This window comes from Arachis stenosperma, chromosome 10 (assembly GCF_014773155.1).
Source record: "Arachis stenosperma cultivar V10309 chromosome 10, arast.V10309.gnm1.PFL2, whole genome shotgun sequence".
Classification (NCBI taxonomy): Eukaryota; Viridiplantae; Streptophyta; class Magnoliopsida; order Fabales; family Fabaceae; genus Arachis; species Arachis stenosperma.
The window spans coordinates 63,675,195-63,691,005 of NC_080386.1; the positions used below are offsets into that span (position 1 = coordinate 63,675,195).

At 36.0% G+C, this 15,811-nt stretch overlaps 2 protein-coding genes across 3 annotated transcripts; both read right to left on the reverse strand.

Moving 5' to 3' along the window:
• Positions 1 to 38: 38 nt before the first annotated feature.
• On the reverse strand, positions 39 to 1,470 carry LOC130957180 (uncharacterized). The gene is made up of 4 exons (XM_057884050.1): positions 1,371 to 1,470; positions 912 to 1,097; positions 468 to 534; positions 39 to 339 (listed from the first exon to the last, which is right to left on the reverse strand). The coding sequence occupies exons 1-4, from the start codon at positions 1,468 to 1,470 to the stop codon at positions 39 to 41; spliced, it is 654 nt and encodes a 217-aa protein (XP_057740033.1).
• A 7,121-nt stretch (positions 1,471 to 8,591) lies between these two features.
• Positions 8,592 to 15,439, reverse strand: LOC130954265 (probable E3 ubiquitin ligase SUD1). 2 transcript variants are annotated; one of them, XM_057881003.1, is made up of 9 exons: positions 14,885 to 15,439; positions 13,603 to 14,295; positions 12,180 to 12,947; positions 11,882 to 12,093; positions 11,428 to 11,790; positions 10,612 to 10,769; positions 10,369 to 10,532; positions 10,126 to 10,272; positions 8,592 to 9,589 (listed from the first exon to the last, which is right to left on the reverse strand). In XM_057881003.1, the coding sequence occupies exons 1-9, from the start codon at positions 15,263 to 15,265 to the stop codon at positions 9,107 to 9,109; spliced, it is 3,369 nt and encodes a 1,122-aa protein (XP_057736986.1). In that variant the 5' UTR covers positions 15,266 to 15,439; the 3' UTR covers positions 8,592 to 9,106. The 2 variants fall into 2 exon arrangements, with proteins under 2 accessions (XP_057736986.1, XP_057736985.1); XM_057881002.1 differs by having other exon boundaries at positions 10,612 to 10,772.
• Positions 15,440 to 15,811: the final 372 nt, after the last annotated feature.

The following is a 15,811-nucleotide window of genomic DNA, read 5'->3' on the forward strand; positions in this document are numbered from 1 at the left end:
AGACCCCCTTATCTCAAACCCCTCTGGAGATTAAAGCTCTAAAGTTTCTCGTCGTTCCACAAAACAGATAAAGAAGATGACGTCACACAAGCCATAATAAGATGAATAGTAGCCCTCGGAAAGCCAAACCAAACCAAAATTGCTTCAAGAAATCTCCAGTCTACCCTGTCATATGCCTTCTCCAAGTCAATCTTAAAGATCATGGTCCCTTTCCTATACGTAGTGTTCTTCATGAAACTCATAATTTCCTCCACAATGATGATGTTCTCTGTAGTACCTCTTTCCGGGATAAAACCACCATGAAGCGGGCCAATGATCTTTGACAGAAAGGGTCTAACCCTGTTCATCAGCACTTTTGTAACGATTTTATAAAGAACGTAGAATCTTCAACTTTAGGAATTAGAACAACGTAGGTCTTGAAAATAGCAGCATTTAAAATCTCTCCCTCAAAGGCTCTCTTGACTAACCCCCACACATCATAGCATAGAGAGTTCCAAAACTCCTTATAAAACAGGGTCTGAAAACCATCTGGTCCTGAAGCTTTAAAAGAATTCATGGTCAGTACAGCACATTTCACTCTTCCAACTCCACCGCTTCAACCAACCTTTGACAGGCTTACTAAGGGAAGGACTGGGAAAGTCTTTCATAGCATGAAGATCAATATGCTCCCTTGTAGATAAAAAACTTCTAGAAGAAGGAGTTTGTTGCTTTCTCTAGCTCCTGCGACTCAGTAGCCCAAGTTCCATCTTTCAAAGACAGTCTACAAATTTTATTCCGCTTTTTCCTGATGATTATTTGCAAGTGAAAAAATTTAGTGTTCATGTTCCCACACTGAATCGGCCGCTCTTCTGATTTCTAATACCACATAAGTTCTTCTTAAAGAATGATAGTATTTAGTTCATCATAGATACCTTGTTCTTTTGCCCTCGACCCCAAATCCTCCATACACTCAAGAGAAATCTGAATATCATTCAATTGCCTCTCCAACTCCTTCTTTTTGACAAACACATTACCAAAAGTTTTCTTATTGAAGAGAAGAGCATCCATATGTACCTTTATCAAACTTTTAACAACATCAGGGACCCCGTTATTCCAAGCTGCACAAACAAAGATGAGTCATCCTTGTTTAGTTATTTTAATATTTTTCATTCGTAATTCCTAATAAAGATATGGAACTACTTAGTACGGTTTTCTTAAAGCGATTAAAGGGCCCGTCGCTATTTTATACAATGGCAAAATAATTTGTTTTTCTTTTTCGGTCAATCTTCATTAAGGCTTAAGTTTAGAGAAAGACAGACAATGCACAACAACTCGACCTGGATCGTCTTTTTATTATGTGTTGCTTTAGCTTTTAATCCGCAAATTTTTACCTTTCGTAAATGGAAATGGAAAAGACTCATACAAAACTTGTACGACAAAAATAGCAGGAGAAATAAAAAATGCAAAATTCTTTGCTGCTTTGTTAGTCATAATTTGCATTAATAAAAAAGTAGAACTTTTCGCTCCAAAATCAAAAGAAAAGGAGGTTCATGGCCAAGGCTAAAGATATCCGAGTAAAGTTTATTATTTATCATTAATGGTTTAATTACTCTGTTCGTCCCTATAGTTTTACCGAATTTTCAATTAGGTCCCTATACTTTTTTTCTTTTCGATTAGGTCCCTATACATTATTTTTTTTCAATTTAGTCCCTGCCATGACAAAACCGTATGAAATAACAGAATATTCTATTCAAAAATCGAATATTCTCATGTTTGAATTAAAATAACTAATTAAACCCACTTCTATTTTTTCAAAATGCCAAAACTACCCTTAGCATTTTGTCCCAAAATTAAAGAACCCTAGGCAGCGCTTGCTCTCTGAATCCAGTGGCGTTTCTCCACCATTCATCTGCATCGTCATCCATCTGCGTCATCATCCATCTACATCGTCGTCGTCCTTGGTCTGTGCTGCACTGCTCTGCTTTATTTGTCTTTGGTCTGCGCTGCGATGCACTGCGTCTGCTCTATTCGTCGTGTTCCGTCACCGTGCCTCACTTGGCAATAAAAGTAATAACGAAAGAGTGACGTGGGAAGGATGCAGCATCTTGCTTGACATCAACGACGGTGACCGTCTCGTCTTCGATCGCCTCTCCCCCGCTGCGTAAGTTATTCTTCTTCTTTATTAATTAATTAACTAACTTAATAATAATAACAATAATGTTTTCATTACGCAAGAAATTGAAGATTGGGAATAAGAACTACTCTGTCCAACCTTTAATCGGCACTCGCTTCGGTTCTCTCTTTCAGCTCGATAGCACTTCCCTCTCTCCTTTTTATACCTTCCCCTCAAGGTATTTATGCTTATGCATCATTGCATATTATAATAGTTTAGTGCTGATGTAAGTTATAGTTTCTAGTTTCAATTCAGAAACTATTCCTAATTTATAATAACCTCCAAAAGTAATTCTATTAATCACATGGGTGAAATAAACTTATAGCTGATGCTACTAACAATATGGAAATAAAAGATGGTGGTCAACCGAATCTTGAATCCAAAGATAATCACGAATTGGTTGACAATAACACTGCACAAACCCTCACTAGTGAAGATATTGAAGCCATGCGAAAGTAACATTTTATGCAATCCTTATTTAGATGTGAAAAAGAAAATGTTTATTAAAGCATTATTAACTGTTCGTGATATATTACTTGAAGAACTTCAAAGACTTGGTAAAGCAATTGATCAAGCTCTTGATATTTCAGAACTTCTGTTAAATATGAACAAGATGAACTCATGAAAGTCCATACTTCCAACAAATCAAGTTTTGCAACAAAAAAATCACAAAATGGCCAAGAGTTTTTGTTTTTTTTTTTCATTTTCAACTTATATATGAATTATTATTCACGTTTTAAAATAACTACAGTTAATTCGTCCAAATTGGTACCAAATTTGTACAGGGATTTAGTGTTGATTTTTTGAATGCTGGAAACCTCAAATCTCTTAGTCAAAAAGAACTTTTGAAGTGTTTGAATTTATTAGGACATCAATTGTTCAACTTGTGGAACGAATTTTTGAAATTTCATAAGTTTGCTTTCTCATCTTGTATTATTATTAATTTGATAGTTGATTATTAAATAAACATGCATAATTATATTTGGTCCAATGATATTCACTTGTTGATATTGTTTGACATGGTTTAATCCATGAATGTGCGAAAAAAATTTTAGACTACTATTGCCATGTCTTGTTTGAGAAAATTATGTGCAGAGAAAATTGGTTCTCTTGTTTGAAAAATTATATAGAAATTATTTTTGTAAACAATTTTAGTTATTACTTTTTCACAAAGATGATCCTGCTCCGACTTCTTTTGTTCCAAAAGCAGGCTAGCTACTATGCTTTGATTGAAGCTTTTGGTGGAAAGAGCTATCTTGTTGGGACACTTGATGAACTTAAGTCTGCTCTTTTAGAAACCTTCTCGGCTCGGATACCGGCCGTTATCAATGTTATTGTTGATCCCTATGCTGGTTCAAAGAGTGGGAGGCTCCAATACAAGAATTGATTTTCAGATTATCTGTATTATACTGAAATTACATTTTCTATGGTTTTCGTTTTTAGATTTTAAATTTCAATAACACAAATACCGAGCCTTGAGGTTTTCTATGGTTTACCATGATATGATAAAGACACAAATTATATTCTATGAATCCACACAGATGTAAAATGTTACATGATCATAATGAATCCTTGAATGATAGAAGTTGAATTTGATATATACTTATTACTACTATATCTGTTTCATTTTATCCATTACTTTATTTTTGTATATTCTTAAAATAAAGTATTTTAAAAGTCAAGAAAAATGAGAAGGTATTTTTGGTACAATTTGTATATCAATAAGCAAAAGAATGATAGTGACAAAATAAAAGGGATTATAGGAATATTTTTCATGTCGTAGAATCATTGAATATGGATTATAGTAATATCTTTCCTTGAATATTTATAATTTTACTGAATTTTCAATTAGGTCCTTATACTTTTTTTCTTTTAAATTAGGTCCCTAAGGATATACAAGTAATTTCACAATTCACTAACATTTCTTTGATGTTTAACGTTAACAGGAATTAAATTGAAAAAAAAATGTATAGGAACCTAATTGAAAAGAAAAAAAAATATAGACCTAATTAAAAATTCGATAAAATTATAGAGACCTACAGAGTAATTAACCATCATTAATTTATTAGATTTTGCACCCGTGACCATGGGGAAGTATGAAATAAAGCAACTGTGTTCGAACTTGTGTTTGAAATGATAGATCTTGTTTGGATAGTAATGAAAAAAAAAAGGTATCGGGTATGTATCGACAAATAACGGATTTACTTACATGATTATTTAATTAATTATATACAAAATACAAAATAAATGAAATATAACGGTAAAATAATTTAGAAATGGGTAAAGTATCGTTTTTGTCCCTAAACATTTGGGATAAGTTCTATTTGTATCCCTAATATTTAAATCATCCTATTTGTATCCCTAATGCTTATAAAAATAATTCAATATTATCCTACCGTCAATTATACTAACAGATCAGATTGTATTTTTCAATCATTCTCACTTTGATGTATTCATTCTCAATTAGGTCTCACTTGAATGTGTTCGATTTCAATATTGTACCTACTATTTGTATTCAGATTCAATTATATCCCCAAAAAAGTGAATTATGTAAATATTACAGGAATTAATTTCAACTTTTGATGAGTTATTATCCGGGATAGATCATCGGTTCTATCCTAGACATTCGTATTTTATCTTTAAGAAGAGATTTTCAGAACTCCAACTAAAGCTCTTGATGTGTAATTGACGGCAAGATAACATCAAATCACTTTTACAAATATTAGGGATACAAATAGGACGATTTCAAAGTTAGGGACACAAATAGGACTTATCCCAAACGTTGGAGACAAAAACGATACTTTAATCATTAGGAAAAACATTGATATGATACTTTTAAGAGTAAAGTGATAATTTTATCTTTAAGGATTTTGAATTCGGACTAATTAACTTTTGAAAAAAAAAATACTAATTAAGTCTTTCATGATAGTAAATAGTGAACATGTATGTCCTTCCGTTAATAAGTGCAATAGTGCAAAATGAAACGAAATTGTCTATATATTTCGTTGTCTACAATGGTGCATATTTTATTATTGCCACATAAGCATGGAAACGATATATTTTTAGACATTAAAACATTCACTATATTTTGAATTTTTATATAATCTTTATAAACTGTTGTATATTAACCACAAATCCTACCAAAACAGGTGAAGTTTTACTCCAAAAGTTATCTACGTGATGATTTTTCATAAACAGATACATCACATGAGTTAATGGTACATATAAGTATCACTATTAAATTTTACGTGATGAATTGATAGAAGAACATAACATGTCTATCATTTAATATCGTGAATAATCAAATTATTACTTTTTTTTTCTTCGAGGACTGGTTAGTTTGAAGCAAATTATTTTTAAATGACACAAATTATAGTTAAACTAGGGTTTAGATAAATTTTATGCAAAGTCATTTTATTCTATTATTATCCAAATTAGTCCTCAAAAATTTTTAAAATGGACATTTTAATCTAAAAAAAATTAATATACAGATTAATCCCCAATCCGTTAGACATAATAATATCCAAACTGCATGTCTAAGGAGAAATATGCTAAAAGTTGATCTATATATTTTTTTTACTAAAATATCTATTTTTAAAATCTAGACTTATTTGGATAATTACTCTTTTATTATTTTGATTTTGTTTCGCCCTTTTCTTAGTAGGGTTGTTCATGGGTCGGGTAAAACTGGGTTTGGCCTGACTCAAATCCGGCTCTAAATATACACCGGATCTATTTTTTGGACCCTAATCCGAGCCTAGACCCAATGAAACCTAAATATTTTCGGACCACAACTATACCAGGTCTAAACCGGGATCTTTAAAACTTTAACAATAATTTATAAAGAAATTTATTTATGATGCACTTATTTATAAAGAAAAATTTTGTTACCGAAAAGTTGATATCTATATTTAAACTTGAAGAAAACCATAAATTCTAATTTGATGCTTCTTTGATCTATTTTCTAATTCAACAATTGTGATTAAAAATTAAACAACAAACTTATAATTAATATAACATAATATTGAAATTAATTTAAAACATATATCTTTTTTAGTTCCTTTAGGATGCACATGGATCAGATGAAGTCAGGTTCGCCTTGACCCAGACTCGGCCTACAATAATGGCCAAATCTATTTTTAAGACCTTTATCCGACTCTAGATTCGGTAATCACACCAAATTAGCTCTAAAATGTTCGAAATCGGATCGAATCTTTGGACCGGACCAGACTGAACCATATGCACCCCTACTTAGATTTCTCTTACTGCATTTTGCTGTTATGCGAAAATTGGGAGAACCCCACTTTCCTCTACTAGTAGTCCTGGCTTTTGTACACACTTTTCTTCCATTCGAAATAAAATTGCATCACAGTCTTTGAGGAAAAAAAAAACAAATACTGCTAGGCTGCATAACGATGTTCTAATTCAACTATGCGTGATGGGAGAACGGTACATAATAGTTAGGGTTCTGAAATAGTCGATCGCTTTTATTTTCAATAACCATACTTTTATTTTCAATAACCATACTATGTGAAAAAGAAAATTAAACACCAATCAAACTATAAAATACGTATTTAATTAGGGTTAAGTACTTTTTCCGTCCCTAAGGTCTGGAGTGAAAATCAAATTCGTCCCCAACTTTTTTTTGTTATTAAAATCATCCTTAACGTTACAATATGTTATAAAATCATCCTTTTTTAAAATTTTAAACTAAAATACCCTTCATCATCATCTTTTTCCTTTATCTTCCTCACTCTATTATTTACTTCAGCCTCTACCTCAACCTCCTCCCTACTCCACTGTCTCCACCCAAATCTTCAACAACAACAATACAACAATTTTTTTTAATTTCAAAAAAATCAAACAAAACCAACATAGAATCAACAATAACATTATATCCAGTTTCAAAAATCCATCACAACAACACCAACTATTTTTTAAATTCAAAAAAATCAAACAAAACTAACACATAATCAACAGCAACAATATACTTAAATTCAAAAATTCATCAACAATAACAACAGTACTTCAAAATTCAAGACAGAAAATTCCAAATTCCAATCCTTCAAACTCAAGAGAGAGAACGCAGAAAAGAGGGAAGACAGAAGGGAGAAAAAAGAGAGGAGGAAAACTCAGAGAAGAGGGGTGGTGTTGCTGCCGTCCGTCGCTATCGCGGTTGAAGGAAAGAGGAGGAAGAAGCGACGGCACGGAAGCTACTGCCATCACCGACGCTATCGCAGCTGTGGCTGAGGAGAGGATAGATCGAGCGAGGAAGAGCAGAGCCCCTCACCACCAAAAGCTCGACAACGGTGATGGAGCCCGACGTCAACAGAACAGCTCTTCGCCGTCACTGTTTCTTGCCATCACCGTTCCCTACCATCATTGTTCCCTGCCGTCCTCCTCCTTCTTCCTTTTCTTTCTTCTCCCTCTGCTCCTCTCTTCTCTCTCATCTGCTTGTTTTGTCTCTCTCTAGTCACGACACAATGACGGCAGCAACGGCGACGGCGGCGGCCACACTCTTTCCCGCCGTCACCTCCCTTTTCGTCCTTTCCTTTTCTTTCTTCTTCCCTTATGTTTCTCTCTTCTTTCTTCTTCCCCTATGTTTCTCTCTTCTGTTGTTTGTCTTTTGTTTTTTTTTTTTGTTTTTTTTTTGTTTTAAGTAAGGATAAGGGATGGAATTGTTTGTCGTTTGTTTTCTTTTTGTTTTTCTGTTTTAGGTAAGGATAAAGGATGGGGTAGGGGTAACGGATGGGGTGGAGTGGGATGTTTTTTTTTAATATTTTTTTTATTTAAAAGGTAAAATTATCCCAAAAAATGTTTTTGAACAAAAGGATAATTTTATAATGTTTTAATGTTTTGTAACGTTAAGAATGATTTTAATAACAAAAGAATGTCGGAAACAAATTTGATTTTCACCCCAAACCTTAAGGACGAAAAATATACTTAATCCTATTTAATTATTTCTCTACTTCAAAATTTAATTATTGTAATAACTGATTATTTAATTTAAAAAATACTGATTAATTAAAAAAATACATAAGGACTAACTGTGATACTCTTCGTGTACATAAAATAATTTTTATCATCAGTTTTTCTTTAGCTGCTTTTTTTTTATTAACGTTTTTTCTTCAGCTTTAGAAATATCATTATCAATAACCAAATTTGATCTAATTCACATTTCTTGAATTTTGTAAAGATTGTTTTTTTCAAAAAAGGTTGAATAGTAATTTCAGTAGACCCTTAACGGGTTCCTCATACATTTCTTCAAAACGGGAAATGTATGGATTTTATAGTCTACAAGCAGGAACCTACCTAGCAAATATATATGTTTTCAATTACTTTTAATAAATCGTTAAAAATGTTATTGTCGAGATCCATCAAGTTTGAAATTTGAAAAACGTCCAAAAAGTAAAAGAAATCCACATTTGCAATTTACATCTTGTATCAAAGAATAAAAAGGTTTCTCCGGTAATTGAAGACCTTGTGCCCATGACAAAAAATTAAACGCTAACTAAACATCTATTCAAATTAACCTTGCTTTCATTCCCTAAAAGTAACCTTCTAGCTACCCATCAGAAGTTCACGTTGGAACACCCTAGGAACTTTTGTATACAGGTTATGGTTAACTTTCATGATCCTACATCCTCATGTCTACTTCAAACCACGATAATCCAAACATTTCGAAAGGCAACCCAGACTCCAACATGCTACCCGCTTCCTTCTTTCAACAACCCAAAAACATAAAAAAACAAAAAGTAAATAATTTCTACCTTTATTTTCCTACCATTAGCTAAATTATTGTGCAAAACATACTGTTTTTTCTCGACTGAAGTACAGGTGTTGTGACAGATGTTGTAATAACTATCCAAAGAAGGTGCATAATTATACATTACCGATTCATGAGCAGAACCAACAGGCATGAGGTTTAACAAGTTCTCATACCTGAAATACATCTCAGCCTGCCTGTTGATTTATGCGCCTCAGCCTAAGTCCAACATCTACTTCGTGGTCAGATAAAATTGTATCCGGCACACCTGTAGAAGCTCCCACTTCATTTGCCTTCTCGACATGTTCTCCAAAGTTGTGCAACCGCCGGCCAATGAGATACCGGTCATCGCGTATTGAATTATGAAGATTCGTAAACCAAACATGAAATCTCTTGGCACAAAAGCACAAGAAACTGAAACAGAGGCATCCCAACCATGCAAACCGATATACAGCAGAATTGACCACCAATGGATACCCAAGTACCGGAAACACACCTCTGGCAAGAACATAAGGTACACACAATGCTGTCAATAGTTTCATTATGATTGGAAGTACAATTTCCCGAAGGACCCAAAGGCCTTGTAGCCTGGAGAAACCATCTTCTCTCACTCTCTCAAACTTTACTCGCCAGCTGTCATCCACAAGAGGCATCATGTGGTCTAACATAACCTATTCAAAGAACTAAGTCAGCACCAAGAAAATCAAAGCAAGCTTATCAATTCCAAATTATTAGTCGGGTATGAAAAGGCTTCAACTTTTCTTTAGCAATACTTGGTCAGCTGATAGGAAATTGATGAACTTAAAAATTATAGAAGATGAGCCAAAATTTCTCCCTGCTTACAATGCAAAGTATAACTCACCAGGACCTAACCTTACAAGTCATTCTCATAAAAAGTTAATACCATTGCCAACTTGATATCCAAAATAGGGTGTAAGAGGGTATATAATCCTACTAGGAATAATAAACTACATATGCTAGAAGGAAGTATGAACAACAGGTGTAGATGATAACATGGATCAAACAATGACATTGGATTCTATACTGTCTCTGTCATATGGCTATGTAGATCCAGATAAATTGGACAATCTGTGGGATAGTCATTAATTAATGCGAAACTTTGTGAGTTACTATAAAATGGATCAATTACAAAAGTTAGTACAGCCAAGGAAATGTAGATAATTTTTTAAAAAACAAAAACACTTACCAATCTTGTCCATATCTTTAGGAATATAAGGCCTAAAGCCCAGTCTTGATAGAGGAGGAACACAGGACTTTCGTCCACTGGAACTCTCATTGGCACGATGACCAAAAGCTCAAAGAGAAGCCCAATTAGCACCGGGATGACAAATATCTAAAATAAGGGGAAGCGGGGAAGATAATTTAAAATAAAGAAAAACTATGCATAAGCAAAATCAGGCTGAATAACAAGATCAATGACCATCCTTACCCATATAGACAAAAGTGCAGAACTCTTCATAACAATGGCACACCACTTCCATATTTGGCCAAACAAGACTGAGGCCCTCCTTTTTTTTAATTGCTCAATCGAGTATCTAACTCCAGCAACAGCAGTCCAGATCACGTAGCTTCCAATTACGAATGCATACAGATCTGAAGAAAGATACAACATTACAACCACATTCATATTAACAAAGTTTGGGAACAAAAACCAGTTCACTCAATTACATACCGTTGCACTTAATGCCATGCGTTATGGGCAGACGTGGAATAGAATTGAAAAGTGCCCGTCCAAGTGAAATTGGTACAACTATCAGGGCAGAGTTGAAGACAAGCAGGGTCATCCAAGCTATCACCAGTAGTAGAACAATGCGAAGTGCAAAAGCATAACTGCTAGAGTAAGAAAATATGTAATCAGATGGTGCCAGAGAAATAGCTTCCGAAACATGAGTGTACACACACAGATTAGCAGCTAGACCTATCATCGATGAATTATGCAAAGTAAACTGTTAAGTATCTAAGAAAAGTGGGAAACCACACCTTAAAAGCTAGCTGTTAAGGGGGAAGAACCACTCTCCTTATATACAACATCAAGCATCCCATATTACTCAATGTGGGACTTTGAGCACCCCATAATACCCAAGTCCCTAACAATACACCGGCCCTGGAGAGCCGACGTCCACGGCGGCTTCACTCTATCGACACTGACCCAACGGTAGCCACTTTGCTACAGTCTATCAGTATTCGGTACCACGCTCTGATACCATTGTTAAGTATCTAAGAAAAGTGGGAAACCACACCTTAAAAGCTAGCTGTTAAGGGGGAAGAACCACTCTCCTTATATACAACATCAAGCATCCCATACTACTCAATGTGGGACTTTGAGCACCCCATAATACCCAAGTCCCTAACATAAACATAAAAAAATAAAAGATAAAAAAAGTAAAATGTACAAAAAGGTCCCATAGACAAAATAACTATATAGAGAGGAGGAAGGGCCTAAATCATAATAGTGGGACTTTAATCTAACAATACGGAAGGAACTCACTCAGAATCAGATTGTTCATCATTATCATAATCCTCTGCCGCATTTGGATCACCTGCTGCATTAATAACCCTATTCAAATCATCCCCTGCAAAGGCCACCATACCCTGATCGTGCACTCCTGCTTGTACAACCTGTAGCCTGTCCTGCCTAACTGGTTCCCCATTTCCATTTTCTTGACCACCATTGTCATCAGGTCTAGGCAGTAAGAAATCAGTTAAACCAAGTGCCCAACCAACTGCTGTGAACCAGTATCGAAGCAGGGATTTAATAGTTGTCCGCAATTTAAAATGCTCAATAGCAAATGGGATACAAATCTGAAAGAGAAGCATGTCCGCTGGGATTTCAGTGAATGGATCAGAAACCCTGCAAAAATATGTATTTGAAGTTAATAACTATTGTAGAGAGGCTGAGTGCATGTATGAAATGTTGGAACCGCTCAAGGAGGTCAGCTTACGATATGTCAAGTGGGAAAATAGAAGGAGCCATCCGCATGGCAAGTTTAACAGGCAAAAATACTAGCATCACAATCAAACTGCCATAAACTGCAACAGATAACAGAACCCTGCGAGCATGCTTGTGGACAGGATCATCAATCAGATCACGGAACGGATTGTAGTTTGGATCAGCTGGATCCCGAAGGAAGTACAGAACCCCATTGCGCAAAACCTGCCATAAGAAACAGATGAAACATGTAAACTAGTAGTCAAAAATAGAAATAGCTTTAAGAATCATGTCATATGAGCAAATGTTACCCCTCTAAGAAGGCTGACAAATATGCTAATTTGTAGCATATACACAATCCCCACAACCCAGTGAACTAGGGAACTGGCTAAAGGTGATGCAGAGAAGAACTGAACTCTGTGAACCATTGTCTTCCCAAACATCTGTATGGTGCAAACATCAAGCCACCATCCACACATCAAGGGGAATACCCCAAGTTCAATAACCAAAAGGAAAGCAACCTTAACCATAGTCATCAAGTGCTTCATTGCTGCCAAAAACTGCCTGAAGAGAGATGGAATTGTTTCTGCTATAGAAGCAATACCATAGAATCTTCCCATCATCAAAGGCTCACCCTTCGTGTAACGAATCAAAGCAACAATACCAAAGTAGCAGAAAATTAGACTCAATATGAAAATATATCCTATTGCTAAAGTAGTAACATCTGAAAGCCTTGAAGTTCCAATTGACACTGCTTTCAAGAGATCTGACGAGGCAGATTCACTTATGTTGTTTGCCATTTCACTCAATCCACTAGCATTCGCTTTCAGCATGTCTGCAACCTGACCAATTGATCCACTTTCTTGAGTCTCAGATGACAAATTCTTAACAGCTGTTAATGCATTTTTTAACGTAATATTTGCTAGGGAAAGAGATGCGTCAGTAAGTGGGGCCATAGCAGATATTACAGGACCACTAGCAGTTGAGAAGAACCAAGATAGATAATGGAGTATGATGCGACCCAATGAGAAGGGCACAAAGATTACAACACCAAGGAAAATCATATTGCTTGCAAGCACCTGCATGTGGAACAACATATTTAATCTCTAAATAAAATACCATGTAAAACAATGGGTTCATTTTGTCAAAGAAAAACATTAAAATTATCATCAAAGTTTATCAGCACAATATATAACTTAATGAACATAAGCTGCTGCTTCAACAAAATGACCAATTAACATAAGAAAGATAATCATAGAATTCAATACTCATGCTCCACCTAATGATCAAAACACAGCCAATAATCAATTTTAAGGGAATGAGGCTTGGATTTCATGCAACCAACCCCCAAATTTAAATTTTACATGCAAAAGTAATGAATATTTTTCTCTGATCAAGTAAAATTCATCACCTCATATTAGTGCATTCCTTCCATTCACATGTTATGAGAGAAGTTTATTAATCAAGATTGCATTTCATCCATGACCGCAATAGCATACTAAAATAATGTTTGAATACAAAATATACATCATCATTATTCGGGAGAGGAGCTTGTTAAATATAGCTCACTGACATAAATGCAACTAAAATAAGCTTAATCATTTTTGGCTAAACATTCTTATCTGCCTAGGCCAACTTGTCCATTTTTTATAAAGAAGCAATAACAAGACCAATAACATTGTAATAAATGAATAACGAACATTAGACGTTATAACATGAATTTAATAGACTTACAGTAAATGCGTTCTCAACCAAATGAAAAACTGGACCCTGCATGCCGACAAGTTCATCAAAGGGCACATCCTCTGCTCCATCAGCATCATCCAGACCATCAAACATCTGCTCAACATGGGCCTCAAGACGTGCTGCTTGCATCTCCCACCGTGCAGCAACATTTTCAGCATTTCTTCTAATCACTTGTCCAGCTCCTGCAATTCCTTGTGCTCCACCAGCATCTTCACCATTCCCATCACCATTAATATTACGATTAGCTTGTCCAGGAGCTCTTCTAGCAATTCGCGCTCCATTTCTGTCCACTTCATCTTCCCTATCAGCATCCTGTCCCCCAATTTCTCGCAAATGCCTAAAGTAATCTCTCAGAGAAGTGGCCCCAAGAAATATGAAGACAATGCTTGCAGAAAGCAGGAAACCATGGAGGCAATCAGTCAGAATAACTGCTGTTGATAAATGACTTAGGAATAGCCTCTGGGCTTCACTGAAACTTCTTACAAAAGCTAATCGCCATATCCAGAATGTTATGAAAGGTATAATTAGGAGCCACACGGATAGCACAAAGCTCAGGCGCAAGAAGAATTGCAGAACGTGGCAAGCTTTCATTGCCATTCCAACCACAAATTCTTGAAACGGTAACCTAGCTGGGGCATTCTCAGCGTAAACAGGAGAAAACGAGAATGCATGCTTGCAGACCTGCAGCATATATGAAACAAATTTAGGAGAGCCATCAAAATCAAAAGGGATGTAAGGCTTAGAAGTACACCATAAACGTTGTCCCAACTCAGGTACATTCAGGCAGGGTTATTGGCGTGTTGAACATAGCATATGAACTGATTTTAAAAACAAAGCCCTACTTTCAGTATAAGTTTATTACATATGTTTCCGATCAACTCTTCCAAGTCCAAGAGTAACCAATTGTATGACACATTGCCATCACTCTTACTTAACATCAAATTAGAATACTTCTAAATCTTCGTCTTCATCACTAGACAGCTCATGTGAGCTCAAGTTCAGGTAAAACCTAGCTAAATAATCATATAGAACCAATACTATATACATGGGAGTTAACTTCTGAGAAAGGAACTCTCACCAGCTCTATTTAAATAACATGTGTGAAATATAAAAGATACGGATCAGAAATTCAAATTTTTCTAAAAAAGCATCTATAGAAGTTAATCCATGCTAAGTTCAAAGGATCAAACCAAACAACGAACTACAATCATGTTTCAGAGCTATGACGGCGAACAACTAGGAAGAAATAGGGCAAAAATAAGGGATTAACCTCGCATTGGCGAGCGTTGCTGTGATTCAACCACTGAAGGAGACAATCCTGATGCACAAACTTGATACTCCCGCTGCACGCACAAGGATACCGGAGAGGGTTCTCGGCATCGCCAGGGTTCCTGCATATCCGGCACACGTCCTCTTCCTCCTCGTCATCGTCTTCATACCTAGCAGTAGGCGAAGCCGCCGGCGCCGGCGCTGCCGACGATGCGGTTGATTCGATCTCCTTTCCTTTTGCAGCGCGAGGTGACGAAGCCAGAGAGGAGGCAGAAGACGAAGGGGAGGAAGAGGAAGACGACGACGGCGGAGAGTTTGCAACAGTTTCGGCGGCGATAGGGCTGCCGTCGAGAGAAGGCGGTGGCTCGTGCGCGATCTCCATGGCGGATTCGAACCGAACCGGCCTGGACCGGCGATGACTTAGGGCAAGTCAGAAACCGAGTCGGTGGAGGCGCTGAAGAGAAAGAAAGGGAATAAAAGATGGAAAGAGAGAAAAGAGAAAGAAAAGAAAGAGCGGCGACGATCGGAGATGGCGGTGTGTTGAAAATGAGTTATTCCGGGATTGCCCTTGTTTGGTTATTTATATTACGCGCGTGTTGGCGTTGTTGGTGACGTATATGGTACATGGGCGGTTGGGATGACGTGGCAGATCGTGATTTGTATGTGGCGGTTTATGGTTGCGCCTGCCGCTTCTTCTGCCTTTGCCTGTTGCAAGCAAACCCAATCTCGTAAATTCAGCGGTTGTTCAGTGTTTTTCAACGTAAAAACCAAATTAACCAAGTTGTTTTGCTCAGGTACATTTCACTCGCTCGCTTACTTTAGTTGCTTTGCTCAGCTAAGCTTATTTTTGTTTATTTTCCTTTAAAATTCTGGCTTCTTGCCAAAATAGAATTTAATCTGCGAATGGATAGGATTTCTTTTAAAATAT